Below are 13,414 nucleotides of genomic sequence, written 5' to 3' on the forward strand. Positions count from 1 at the left end.
TGTTTCCTTCTGTTGTTCTGGGTTGCAGTAGTGTGTTTCTACTTATTTTAATAATGTTCTTGCATTGAATAATGTTCTTGTGGGAGGTTGGGTTGTTACTTTGTTAATGGAGCACTTGGGTAGTGTGAGTTGGTTTTTGATAGATGTTTTTTTCAATGTATCTCTTGATGTATTCATTTCTTGATGTTTTCAGCTTGAGGGAGACCCAGATACTTGTGATTCATCCAGACTCTTCGTTAGTTCCATAGCAATCTTGATTCCTTCAGTTTTTCCTCCTCCTCCTCCTCCTCCTCCTCCTCCTCCTCCTCCTCCTCCTCCTCCTCCTCCTCCTCCTCCTCCTCCTCCTCCTCCTCCTCCTCCTCCTCCTCCTCCTCCTCCTCCTCCTCCTCCTCCTCCTCCTCCTCCTGCTGCTGCTGCTGCTGCTGCTGCATGCAGATCAAATCTTGCACTGCCAAAATGAAGGCAACTTCTTGACTTTGTGGTTTTCACTATTTTTCCTCATTTGATGGTGAGCATGGCACATGTATCCAATCTAAATTCCATTGCAATATATATGGATAGTGTTGAGCAGCAATTCTATTTCAGATGCTGTTTTTACATATAGCTTCAAAACATCCAAGTAAAGGAGGTGGAATAGCCTGGCAGATGTTTTTGATGTTTGATAGCCATGGTTTGAGTTATTCAATATTGTTGACAGAGGAATCAGTGTAATGACAAACAGTAGTGGTAATAGTTGGTCTCCTTGGAAGATTTCTCTCTTGATATTAATCTCTCCCAATTTATTACCATTGTCCAGTAACCATGTCTTCCATTGTGCCATTGAACTTTATACAAAGCTTCTGAAGTTTCTACTGACTTCTGTTATTTCTAAGCACTTCATTATCCAATCGTGACAGGAAGTTGAATGCCTTTTTATAATCAATCCAAGCTACAGTGCATTCAAGTTGATCTTACTTCTCTTGAAGTTTTCCAAAATTATCTTGTCAATTAGGAGTTGATCTTTTGTTCCTATGCTGTTTGGGCAGTTTCCTTTCTTCTCATGTTGAAAAAGCTCGTTTTCAACTAGATGTTGTTAGACTGCATCAGCTACCACACTAGTTAGCAATTTGAAAGTTGTTGGTAAGCAAGTAATTGGCCTGTAGTTGCCTGGTGCTGCCCCTTTTGATGGCTCATTCATTATCAGGTTGGTTTTGTCAGCCGTTAGCCACTATTCTGCAGCATGTTGTTAAACTATTTGGCAATGAGTGGGTATCTATCAGTCACATTTTCATCAAAAATCATGCAGTTCCTCTTCACCTCTGGCGCTGACCAATTCTTGATCTCCCTTGCCTTGTTTGCCACTGTTTCTGCTGTTATTACAAATTCTTTCATTTCAGCTTTTTTTTATTCTTATCCACCTCCTTTAAACAAGCTGTGTCCTTATTCTTTGGGTTATGCCAGAACTGCACTGTTTCTTCGTTGTCAGGTGTTGATTGACATTGCATACTTTGTTGTTGTTATTGTTGTTGTTTGTATCCCACCTTTATTATTTTGAGCTCTGGTGCTGCTGTGGTTAGAATACAGGATTGCAGTCTAGCTCTTCCCACAGTCTGCAGTTCGATCCTGAGGGAACTCAAGGTTGACTCAGCCTTCTTTCCTTCCAAGGTTAGTAAAATGAGAATTGTTGGGGGCAATATGTGACATTTTAAATCACTCAGAGTGTGCTGTAAAACACTATGGAGCAGTATATAAACCTAAGGGCTATTGCTATTTTACAAATATCTCAAGGCAGTGAACATATTCATACCTTTCTATTTTCTCCACAACAACAGGTGAGTTGTATCACAGAGAGTGGCCCAAAGTCACCTAATCGGTTTCATAATTGAGATGGGACTTGAACTCATGATTCCAGCCTGGTGCCTGGACCAAATAGGCTCTCCATAATGTATTTATGGTAGGTTGGCTTTGGAGATGGGTCAATCACTTCAACTGATCCAGAATGTGGTTGCATGACTCTTGCACAAAATCCGATTTGTAGCAGTTTTCACTTTGTACAAGATTCATTACAAAATGTTGGTTGTCACCTTTAAACCTAAGTGTGTCAAAACTTGGGTATCTAATGGACTGCCTGTTACCTGAAAAGCCATCATTTAGTCAGCTGACATCTTTGTTCTTAATAATGCTAAGCAGTTCAGTCTAATGTCAGTTGAAAATCTGCTTAAGACTTCCAAAGAAATCTCATTGCAAATAAAATTTGTGAGTATGACCATCATCATGATTAAGAACTATCTAAGAGGACATTTGATCCTTGATTTTTTCTGGAACCAGTTTCTTGGACTATTGTCTCTGCTCTGCCTTTGCTTTCTCACTTGGAATTCAATCTCAAGTAGCAAACCACTCCACAAGAGATAGGATACAAATGCAACAAAAAAGTAATTGCTATTGTTAGGGTTGATCTACATCTTTACTTAAGGTTGTAACTTTATGGGGGTTGCCTTTATGTTTTCTGGTTTCAATTTTTTAGGAGGAGCTTCCCATAGAGCAGAATTTCTGCTATAACTAATTACAGTATATGCAGCATACACAGATGTAGAATTGCTTTTGCTGCCGTGCTTGAAACTTAGGCTGGTTAGAACATTAGGATCACACAACACGCTTAGCAAAACAAATCACATTATGGCTTATGATACAGTGTGTGTGAATCCAGCCTTGCCCTGAGAGAGAATGGGAATGTAATTTCCAAATTACACATTTCCCTACTTTTTACCGTGGAAAAAATGGTTTTACATATGCTTTTCTTCCTAACTTTTCTTCCACAAATGCAGAGCCCCCGCCCTTTTTTTCTTTTAATAAACTGAAAGTTAATCCCTTGGTTGTGACAGGAATTAAACAACCAGCTTCTTGCCCAACATTGTGGGCTGAGAGAGAGTGAGAAACAGAGTTGGCTTTCATGTTAAGGCAAGACTAGAACTCGTCTCCTGGTTTCTTGCTTGCATCCTTAAATAGATTTCTTCTTTTTCATATTATTTTTAAGAGATGGTATAGATCAGGGGTGTCCAACCTTGGCAACTTTAAGACTTGTGGACTTCAACTCCCAGAATTCCTCAGCCAGCTTTGCTGGCTGAGGAATTCTGGGAGTTGAAGTCCACAAGTCTTAAAGTTGCCAAGGTTGGACACCCCTGGTATAGATCCACACAAACCTTATATATATTCACCATGTAGCCATATTGTTTACCTAGCAAACACTGTTCTAGTGAATTTCCTATGTTTAATTATTTCCACAACTTTATTTAGCATCCTATTCCCAAAATCAGAAATCAGCTTTAGTTTTTCATGGGTTACTCTTTTTACTAACATCTCCATGGTCTAATTGCATTTTAAATGTATAAACTAGGGTGAATAGTTGAAGTCTTTTGAATTAAAGCAGAAGTAATCATAAGGATATATGAAGCATGCCTTTACTTCATTAAAGTTTATCAAAAACCTAAATAATAGATCTTGGCCTGAAAATGATCTGAAATGTTCTACTCTTGTCCTACTTCCCTGAGGGCTTCACATGAATCTGTGAACCAATTTGGTCTTACAAACATTGGGGCTGGCCAAAGGGGAATTTATTAAATCAGATTACTTTATTGTATTTTTATTTATTCGGTTTTTTTATAGTGGCCCAACTCAACCAATTGACTCTGGTTCATTTATTTGATGTGTGCCCTCTTGATTCTAAGAAGAAAGCTGTGGTAGGGAGTGGAACTAAGCATGATGCAAATTCAGATAGTGACTTGGTATACAAAAAATGGAAAACCATTTTCTTTGAATTGAGCTTGGTGACATGACCTGGCCTGGTTGGACTTTTAAGAAGGCAAAAACTGGATTCTCAAATATTATGGATGTTTGTAACACAATCAGCAGTGGCCATGGAGCTTTAAGATACACTTATAATACACCACTGATGCACAATTCAAATCAAGTGCATCAAGAAAGATTCTGGTAGTTCCAGGCTGATAGCTCCTAGAACTTCCAATCACTGTGCTGGTAGTCTCTTTTTTTCCTTCTTAGTTGATTTCTGCAGTAAGAAAGGGGAAAGAATCAGCAGGAAAACATGGAAGAATGATACATGGACAGTGATGTCAATTGGACTTCCACCAAAGTATATATATATATGAAAGACATGGGACAACTGCCTCTTATAAGGCTTCATCCTGAAATTCCCTACATGGTTTTGGATCTCTAGATTTCAGGGGGATCCAGAGTCTGCAAAATGCAAAACCCTTCTTAGTAGCCTCTTCAGAGACTTAATTGTTATAATCTGGGTTTGTTTGTTTTTTAAAACATCTCTGTACAGTAGATTCATCTGGGAACCAACTCTGCAATTTCCGCCGGCCTGAGAACGTTATGCCGTCGGTTGCTCAGGGCTGGAGACTGAGGGGCACAGAGAGTCTTGCAAATATATTGTCTGTGTGGAAGTTGGCTTGAAAAACAGCTCTCCGTGTAGGGACTGGGTCAAAAAGGCACCACCGGGACGGGGCAGGAGGTTGGTGCCGCCTAACTGACTGACGGACGGGTGGGGGACTCGTCAGGCCCTGGGAACGCTGGTCTCGCAGCGGGCGGGCGGGCGTGTCCCCGGCGTGGCGGGAGAAACTGCAAGGGCTGTGAATAATCGGGCTCTGACTTGTTGGGGGGAATCAGCAGCGGATGGTAACCATCCCGCTCGGAAAAGACGGAGGGAGCGAGGTCTGTCGAAAGGAGCATCTTGCTGGCTAAGCGGGTTGCGGGGTTGCAGGGCGAAACGGGTGACGAAGGCGCGCGAAGCGGACGAAAAATCCTCAGCCGTCCTGGGTGGTGCGGGCGATGGAGTCCAGTCCGCAGTTTCCGTCTCTCCTCAGTAGTCTTCGTCTCTGGCAGCGGCGGAGGGCGGAGAGACTAGAGCACGGAACAGCCAGTTGTTTAAAATCCTTCTAGAACCGTTTCTAATTCCCCCTTGCGCCGGGGAAGGGAGAGCGGGAGGGGGAGGAGGAGCCGGAGGCTGGTGGGGGGAGGCAGCCAGCGGAGAGGAGGAGAGAGAGCAGCCTGTCCTGGTCTCTGCGTGTCAATCACAGGGCGGAGGTGTGTCCGAGCTCGCAGCGGGCCAATGGCGTGTGTGTGTGGCAGCGTCTCCATGGTGACTGGGCTGTTCCTGGGGAGGCTGTGATGGGTTGACAGGTGCGTGACAGTCGGAGCTCTCTGCAGGCATGTACGGCAAAGGCAAGAGCAACAGCAGCGTCCCGTCCGACAGCCAGGCCAGAGAGAAGTGAGTACAGCCCGCTGGACCGCACAGCCTGACTGGGCGGGGAGGTGGGCGCGCGTACGCCCCGCACAAAGTAACTTTACCGCTTATGAGAGAGGGGGCCTCGCTTGAGACCGGGGAGCTTCACCCCGACGCGGGAAAGAAGAGGAGATCGGAGAGGCGGAGGGGGGAAAGCTACAAGTCGGGGTGTAGAGTGGAGGGTATGCGCGACGCTTCCGAGCCAGGGGAGAGGAGTGCGCCGGACCTCGTTCGGGAAGCGGGGGAGCGGGTCTCGGGCGCTCTTTCCCGCGTGGGCTGGGAGCAGGACAAGACGGGACGTGTCTACTGCGCTTTTCTTGTGCTGCAGATGGCGAGGAAAGACTAGCTGGCTGGGTCTGAGGGGAGAAAGTGGTTCCGACAGACGGTGTGGTGCCTGGCTCCGCGGGAGGGCAGAGTCGGATTAGTACGGAGGCTCAGGGTCCTCTCCCAGTGTTTTGGTTTTGTTTCTCCCTGCCTTCACCTCCTTGGTTGTGTGGTGTCGCTTTGGGGGAAGGGGAAAAAATGGTGTTGGAGTAACTTTGGTAACAAAAGAGTCCGTGCCGTGTGCTCGTCTGAAGCTTCCGCTGGAGGGAAAGAAACAAAACCCTCAACTCCGCCACGCTCAACTCTCTTCTTCTCCCGCTCTCCCCACCCCCACCCAAGATCCAGGGTCTCTTTCACCCCTTACCTTTTTGCACAGATCTGTAAGCTCTTGCTTTGGCTCTTATAGGGATAGGTGCTGCGTGCATTTCAAAAATAAGGCGAAGTAGTTTGTAGTTTCTATCTTTCAAGGGCCTCCTGGTACGCAGGAAGAAGGGCTGTTGGTGAAATCGCGATTGTTGAGGGGGAAATGTGAAATCGAACTGTAAAGCGAAAGAGAAGATTTTGTTGGGTCTGGGTTTGGGGAGGATTTGTAGATAATCCTGGGGTGGTAGACGTGTTGAAAGCAGTTGTGAATTGGAAGCCCTTTAGAATATTGGTAAAGATACAGTCTCCATTTACAGAAAAGTATTTAATTTCAGTGTAATAATTATTTCCTCAGTTACCAAAAAAACAAAACAAAACCCATCAAAACTTTTAAACTAAGCATGAAGTGGTATGGAAAACATGAAAAAAATATTTAGATAACATTCGCTAACAATAATTTGCTATAATTTTTGACTGTTACCATAATAAAGAATTCAGCCAAATGATTATATTAGAAAGTAGTGATAACACATTACTAGTAAGCAAATGTAAAAGACCGTTTTTGTATATTAAGTTTTCTTGTGAATTAAAGTTCTGTTAAAGTTTCAGTTTTCAGTGTTGTCAGTTGTAATTACAACTTTCGTTTTCCTCACTGAAAATAGTAGAACACACAGGAGAGTTGTTTATGAAGGGTTTTTTTTCTTTTTTGGTTAGGATGTGCCCAGCTGAATCAGAAATTATTTATTGCATATTTTTTTCTTCTGAACAGTCTTCAGTAAAGTAGTGTATTAGATACAGGATGAAGTGTTGGAATTACGGATATCTCTTCGGAAACGGTTTGATATATGGGGCCTTTTAAAATGTCATTGTACATAACTTTGGAACTTTTACACAACATGAAAATGAATGTGCAAAGCAAGATTGAGACATTTCTCTTGAGGCACTTTCATTGAATCTTCAACTAAAGATTTTCTCCTCTATTACATTCTGAAAAGGATAGTTACTTCCTGATTACAAAGACAAAGAAGTAAGCCAAGTGATTTTTCCAATATTTTATACTGGCACAGAAAGCGTATAAAGATAGGGACTGAAAACTAAATTTGAAACAGAAATTAGTGGATGTTTAAAATAGTGAATCACATAAAGCTATGCTGTATGTGTAACAGGAACTTGTATCTTTTGGGATAAAACTAGCCATACTCCTGATTGTTGTGTGTTCTCTGACAATCCATACATTTGCATTAAATCTAATTAATGAAAGCCTGATTGAAAACAAATATAAATTACCATTTTGGGTGAATCTTTGCATAGAATTTTTATTGTATTGGAATTCTTTAGAAAGTCTACATGTCTTAAATATTGTAGAACTTGGTCAGTATATAAGGTAAGCTGAGCTACTATCAAGTAAGGAATACCCTTTGGTGGGGAACTGCTAGATGGTGCTGTTTGATCTAAATACATTCATTACCCCATTATTTAGAGTTTGCTATAGTGGTCTTGTAGGGCTTTTTCTCCTGAACTTATACAATATTTTAAAATGAAAAATCAGAAACTGATGTAAGCAACTTAGAATTGGAGGGGATGCTTGAGTCTGTCAAATTGAATAATATAAACAATAAAATACATGGTTGTTACATCATTTATATAAAGCTGTTGTGTTATTGTCATATTTCTTAGATATGTCTGTAGCATAAAGTCCCTTCCCCCGCAACCCTATTAGGGCTGAAGTTCTTTCTTCAGAATTTGTGGAGTTCAGAGGAAGGTAAATAATATAATGCTAATCTTTTTATAAATACATGACTTGAGCTTCTTCAGATATAATGAAGGATTTGAAAAATGGTACATTCTGGTTAACATTTAAAAAAAATTGCTAGAAAAAAATACTGTGGCTACCTGTTTCTGGATTTTTTTTTAATGTAACTAGGCATAGGCTGTGTATAATGGTGGCAAATAGTCTGTTTAAGAATTAACATCTTGTATTTATTTAAGCAAATCCATTATTAAAAAGGGTGATTATATAATTTTAAGCATGTCCACACATAAATAAATCTCAGTTTTAATATATCTTGTGCATACATAATTATTTTTTGAATTCTAGCATGGCTGTTTAGATGCTAAAGAATTTATGTTAAAAAGTAACAGATATTTCCTTTTACCAGTGAGACTACATTTTGGCTAGTCCAGCTTTGGTAAACTAATATATACTGTAACAATTATATAGACAAGAACAGTTCTGCAGTGTGAAATTGTTACCTAAAACTAAATGCTCATGTTGTAAACCTGTTGATGATGAAGACTTACCTGCTTATGGTTGAGATTGTATGTTTAAAGGCTGAATTAAAGTTGCAGTCAATTTATATGTCTAATTATTCACTCAGACATGTCTTGTGTTTGTGTATCTGTGATTCTTATTCTAGGAAGTATTCAAACCCACATTAATTTGATTTTTACCCTGAAAAATGTGTTGTATATATTTGGCCACTGTTGCAAATTTTCGTAAAGTACAGAATAAGAAGCTCTTATCTACAAATTATAGTAGCACTTGTAGCATTCCATATGTGTTTTCTGATTTCTTGCTAAAATTCATACTTGCATTGTTCTGGCAATATAATTGATTCAGTGGAGGAATATAGTGTGTTGGAGAACACCAAGGCAAGAGGTCATTTAACCTCAAAAGAGTTAAATTTAACCAAAAAAGATCCAGACAGTTAAAGTAACTCCTCTCCTCCTGGGATCACCTGTAGAAGTTGTAAAATTAAGATAAACATTTCATAAATTTCTAGACTTCATTACAATAATTGCAATAATTTGTCTATTATTTCAGAAAGCAGTCAGCAGAAATTTGATCTGCTGTATCCAAGGTTGACTAAATAGGGGTCTATTAAATTGAGGGTTTGCTGTAATATGTGTCTTTCACAGAAATCCTGATTGCTGCCAAATTTCTACAAAAATGTTTTAAAAGATCTATTTCATTTTAATAAATACTTAGATTAGATTTTGTGTAGGAGGCCTGTGGAAAAGCCTCTGACTGCTAATCAAATAAATGAAAATCCGGCCACAGGGAACACAGTTTAAGAAATGCAGAAGCGTTGCGTCTGCATGCTCTATGCTCATGCAGCTGTTTTTGTCTTTCTAGTTTACCATGCTCAGATTAAGTAAATACATCTTCAATTAATCATTGGTCTTTATTCACAGCCAGACATTTTCATTACAAGGACTAAATCAAGCAAATTCTGGTTTGTATTTAATGTAAAATACTTTCTTGTTTAGATTGTCGTAACTATAATTCCCTGTTTTATAGAAACAGTTATGTCAAGGTTTATGAGATAATTGTGGTCTTTTCTAAGGGACAGTGGCAGAAAAAGGACATTAGATATATTTCCCATCTTTCATTTAGGAGCTCAACATGACATACATACACTGTGCACAATTTTAGGCAAGTTGTATTTTAGGCAAGTTGTATTTTAGGCAAGTTGTATTTTGGAGGATTAATTTTATTATTGAATAACTACAGTGCTCTTGGTCAATCCAAAATGTTAATAAACCTCAAACCTGAACATGTAAGAAAGTAAAAGTGAGGTTTTGGCTTTCTTAGGAGAATATCTATGTGCGCACAATTAGTGTGCAGAATTATTATGCAAGTAAATGAAACATGAAATTTTGCCTATCTCACTTGTTTATTTGCATCTGTTAAGTGAGAATAATAAACAATTCAAAATGTACAAATAAACATTTCTGATATTTAAAAAAAATCAGTGACCAATATAGACATCCTTCTTTTCAATAACAGTCATAAGCCTTCCATTCATGGAGTCTTGTCAGTTTCTTGATCTGTTGGTGATCAACTTTTTGTGCAGCAGCAACCACAGCCTCCCAGACACTGTTCAGAGAGATACACCATTTTCCTTTACCGTAAATGTCCCATTTAAGAAGGGCCCACAGTTTCTCAATAGGGTTTAGGTCAGGTGAGGAAGGGAGGCATGTCATTATTCTTTCATCTGCACCGGGGAACTACCAGAGGACTGGAAAAGAGTTGATGTGGTTCCTATCTTCAAAAAAGGGAAAAAAAACAGACCCAGGAAACTATAGACCAATCAGCCTAACATCAATACCCGGGAATATACTGGAAAAGATAATTAAAAAAAAATCTGCCAACATCTAGAAACAAGTAAAGTAATAACTAGCAGTCAGCATAGGTTTGTTAAAAACAGATCATGCCAAACCAATCTTATTTCATTCTTTAACATAGTGACTAAATTTAGATTTCAGCAAGGCATTTGACAAAGTAGACCACAATCTACTTCTTGGTAAGCTAGAAAAAAGTGGAATAGGTAGCACCACTACTAGATGGACTCGCAACTAACTGACAAACCATACTCAACGAGTAGTCCTTAATGGGTCTAAGTCTACATGGAGGGAAGTAAGCAGTGGGGTGCCACAAGGTTCTGTCTTAGGCCCAGTACTCTTCAATATCTTCATTAACAACTTAGATGAGGGAATAAAAGGGGAACTTACCAAATTTGCAGATGATACTAAGCTGGCAGGAATAGGTAATACCCAAGAAGATAGGCTCAAGATCCAGATGGATCTTGACAGACTAGAACACTTGGCCGTATCTAACAAAATGAAATTCAATGTAGAGAAAAGTAAAGTCCTACACTTAGGCAAGAAAAACCAAAAGTACACATATAGACTGGGTGAAACCAGGCTCAATAGCAGTAACTGTGAGAGGGATCTTGGAGTCTTAGTGGACAACCAGCTAAATATGAGCCAGAAGTGTGCAGCAGCAGCCAAAAAAGCCAATGCAATCCTAAGTTGCATTAACAGAGGGATACAATTGAGATCAAGTGAGGTACTAATACCACTCTATAAAGCCTTAGTAAGACCACACCAAGCACCCAGTTTTGTTCACCACATTATAAAAAAGATGTTGAGACTCTAGAAAAAGTGCAGAAAAGAGCAACCAAGATGATTATGGAACTGGAGATTAAAACATCTGAAGAATGGTTACAGGAACTGGGCATGGTTAGTCTAGTGAAGAGAAGGACCAGGGGAGACATGATAGCAGTCTTCTAATATTTGAGGGGCTGCCACAGGGAAGAGGGGGTCAAGCTATTTTCTAAAGAGCCTGTAGGCCACACAAGGAATAATGGATGGAAACTGAACAAGGAGAGATTTAACCTGGAAATAAGGATAAATTTTCTGACAGAATAATCAACCAATGGAACAGTTTGCCCTCAGAAGTTGTGTGAGCGTTATCACTTGAGACTTTCAAGAAGAGATTGGACTGCTATTTGTCAGAAATGGTGTAGGGTCTCCCACTTGGGCGGGGGTTGGATTAGATGACCTACAAGGTTTCTTCCAACTCTATCTGTTATATGGTATCTTGAAGGCCTTTACTGGCTATTTTGATGCATGCGATGGGAGCATTGTCCTGCATACAAATCATGGTCTTCTTGAAAGATGCAGACTTTTTCCTTGTACCACTGCTTGAAGAAAGTATCTTTTAAAAACTGGCAGTAGTTGGGAAGTTGATTTTGAGTCCATCTTCAAACCTAAAAGGTCCAACTAGCTCATTTTTAATAATACCAGTCCATCCTAGTATCCCACCTCCACTTTGCTGCCATCTGAATCAAAGTGGAGCTCTGTGCCCATTACTGATCCAGCCATAGGCCCATTGAGTCACTCTCATCTCATCAGTCCATAAAACCTTTGAAAAATCTGTCTTCAGATATTTCTTGGCTCAGTCTTACTGTTTCAACGTATGTGTCTTGTTCAGTGGTGGTCAGGTTTCAGCCTTCCTTACTTTGGCCATGTCTCTGAGCATTGAACTCCTTGTACTTCTGGCACTCCTGGTTGCAGTTCTAGAATATGATAGCACTGGAGGATAATTGGTTCCTGGTAGTTTCACGTTTAATTCTTCTCAAATCTTTGGCAGTTAATGTGTGTCTTTTTTTCTCAACACGTTTCTTGCGACCCTGTTGACTATTTCCAACAAAACATTTGGTGGTTCTGTGATCACACCCCAATATCTTAGCAATTTCAAGAGTGCTGCATCCCTCTGAAAGATGTTTTACAATTGTTGACTTCTCAGAGTCAGTGAAATCTCTTTTTTTGGCTTATTTTGCCTGAGGAAAAGAAGCTACCTAATAGTTATGATATAGGGTGTTGATCTCCTTAGGCCACACCCTCCCTCATTACACAAATACACATCACCTGATATGCTTATATCCAATAAGCATTCGAGTGTATACAGCTTAGAGATGGAAAATTGCATGAAAATGGTATCAAAATTCTCACTTGCCTAATAATTGTGCACACAATGTAGTGTTTTTTCCTAGTTTTTACCATAACAGTAACCTTGGGAGCAGAGAAACACTGAGCGATCTAGAAATATCCAGTGGTCTCCTTTGACTGAAAATGGTCCAGGTGCTCCTACCATAACCACTACATTACATGGGCTTTTTGAAGATGAACATAAAAGTCTTGTGCTCAGTTAGACGTGCATAAAAATGCCACAGAGAATGGCTTAACATTCCAGTGCCAGTTTTAACACTTTGGGATTTTGGAAACTTTATTTAGTTTAATTATGGTTCTAGCAGCTTTAATTTTGACAATTCTAAACAAAATATCTCAACTCTGAAAATGCAAAGAAAAAGTAAATATATATTTAAAATATAAAATTAAGTCAGTGAAAAGTGCAAATACTGTTTTCTTTAAATTGTTAAGTGAAGTGCTATCAAATGAAGACAGTGTCTTGTGGAAATACACCATTATGGGATTTAACTTTCATTTCCGAAATTACATTGACTTGGAAATGCTTTTCTTCCAATACAGAGGAAAATGCTTTTCTAGATGCTTAAAATAAGAAAGAAAAATTGTTACGCATAAGATGTGGGGAGAAACGTACTTGGATAAGAGACCATTAACAAATGCAGGCTGAAAGCCACAATTAGTAGTAAAAAATTCCAGAAACAGGAACAGCAAACAGCTTCTGAACTGCTGCCAAGAAAAGTACACTGACATGTCAGGAAGTCTCTAGAACTTGAAAGCAACATTGCTTGCTATTGATAAGGATGAAGAACCATTATTTGTATTTAGCTTTGGTGACTTTTTTTTCTCTCTTAATGATTATAGTGTTAAGGATTCGATGCATTCTAAATGCTTTCTTTTGAGAACACAACGAAACTTGATCGTTGTATAAGAAAGAACAAGATTCAGAGTGAAATAGGAAAGTATGCTCACATCCTTAGATTATTTAAATTGTAACAGAAATGCAGGTTTCTTTTAAATACCAAATCAAAGTTCAGTATTCTTAGTGAGATGAGAAATAAGCATTTGTAGTGAAAGCCAGTTAAGACAATTTTATCCTCATATTTCTGAAAATATATTTTACAGTTAATTCAATAGAACATTGTTATATCAGATACAAATACATTTAAATAA

The 13,414-nt window shown here is 39.4% G+C and overlaps 1 protein-coding gene across 15 annotated transcripts in view; it reads left to right on the top strand.

Annotated features, from left to right (window-relative positions):
• Positions 1 to 5,201: 5,201 nt before the first annotated feature.
• Positions 5,202 to 13,414, top strand: part of SSBP2 (single stranded DNA binding protein 2) — a 150,932-nt gene continuing 142,719 nt past the window's right edge. For 11 of the 15 annotated variants that reach the window (XM_087958221.1, XM_087958215.1, XM_087958218.1 and 8 more), the window contains exon 1: positions 5,202 to 5,266. Coding sequence is in view for 4 of the 15 variants with exons in the window: in XM_026671993.2 (XP_026527778.1) it covers positions 5,208 to 5,266 (59 nt within the window). In the remaining 11 variants the exon portion in view is untranslated. Of the gene's footprint in view, positions 5,464 to 13,414 lie in introns of all 15 variants that reach the window. The other 4 variants (XM_087958222.1, XM_087958216.1, XM_087958219.1 and 1 more) reach the window with 1 other exon arrangement.

The sequence above is a fragment of the Notechis scutatus genome, chromosome 2 (genome assembly GCF_049901735.1).
Source record: "Notechis scutatus isolate UNSWTSFEM ecotype Mainland chromosome 2, rNotScu1.2, whole genome shotgun sequence".
NCBI classification, from domain to species: Eukaryota; Metazoa; Chordata; class Lepidosauria; order Squamata; family Elapidae; genus Notechis; species Notechis scutatus.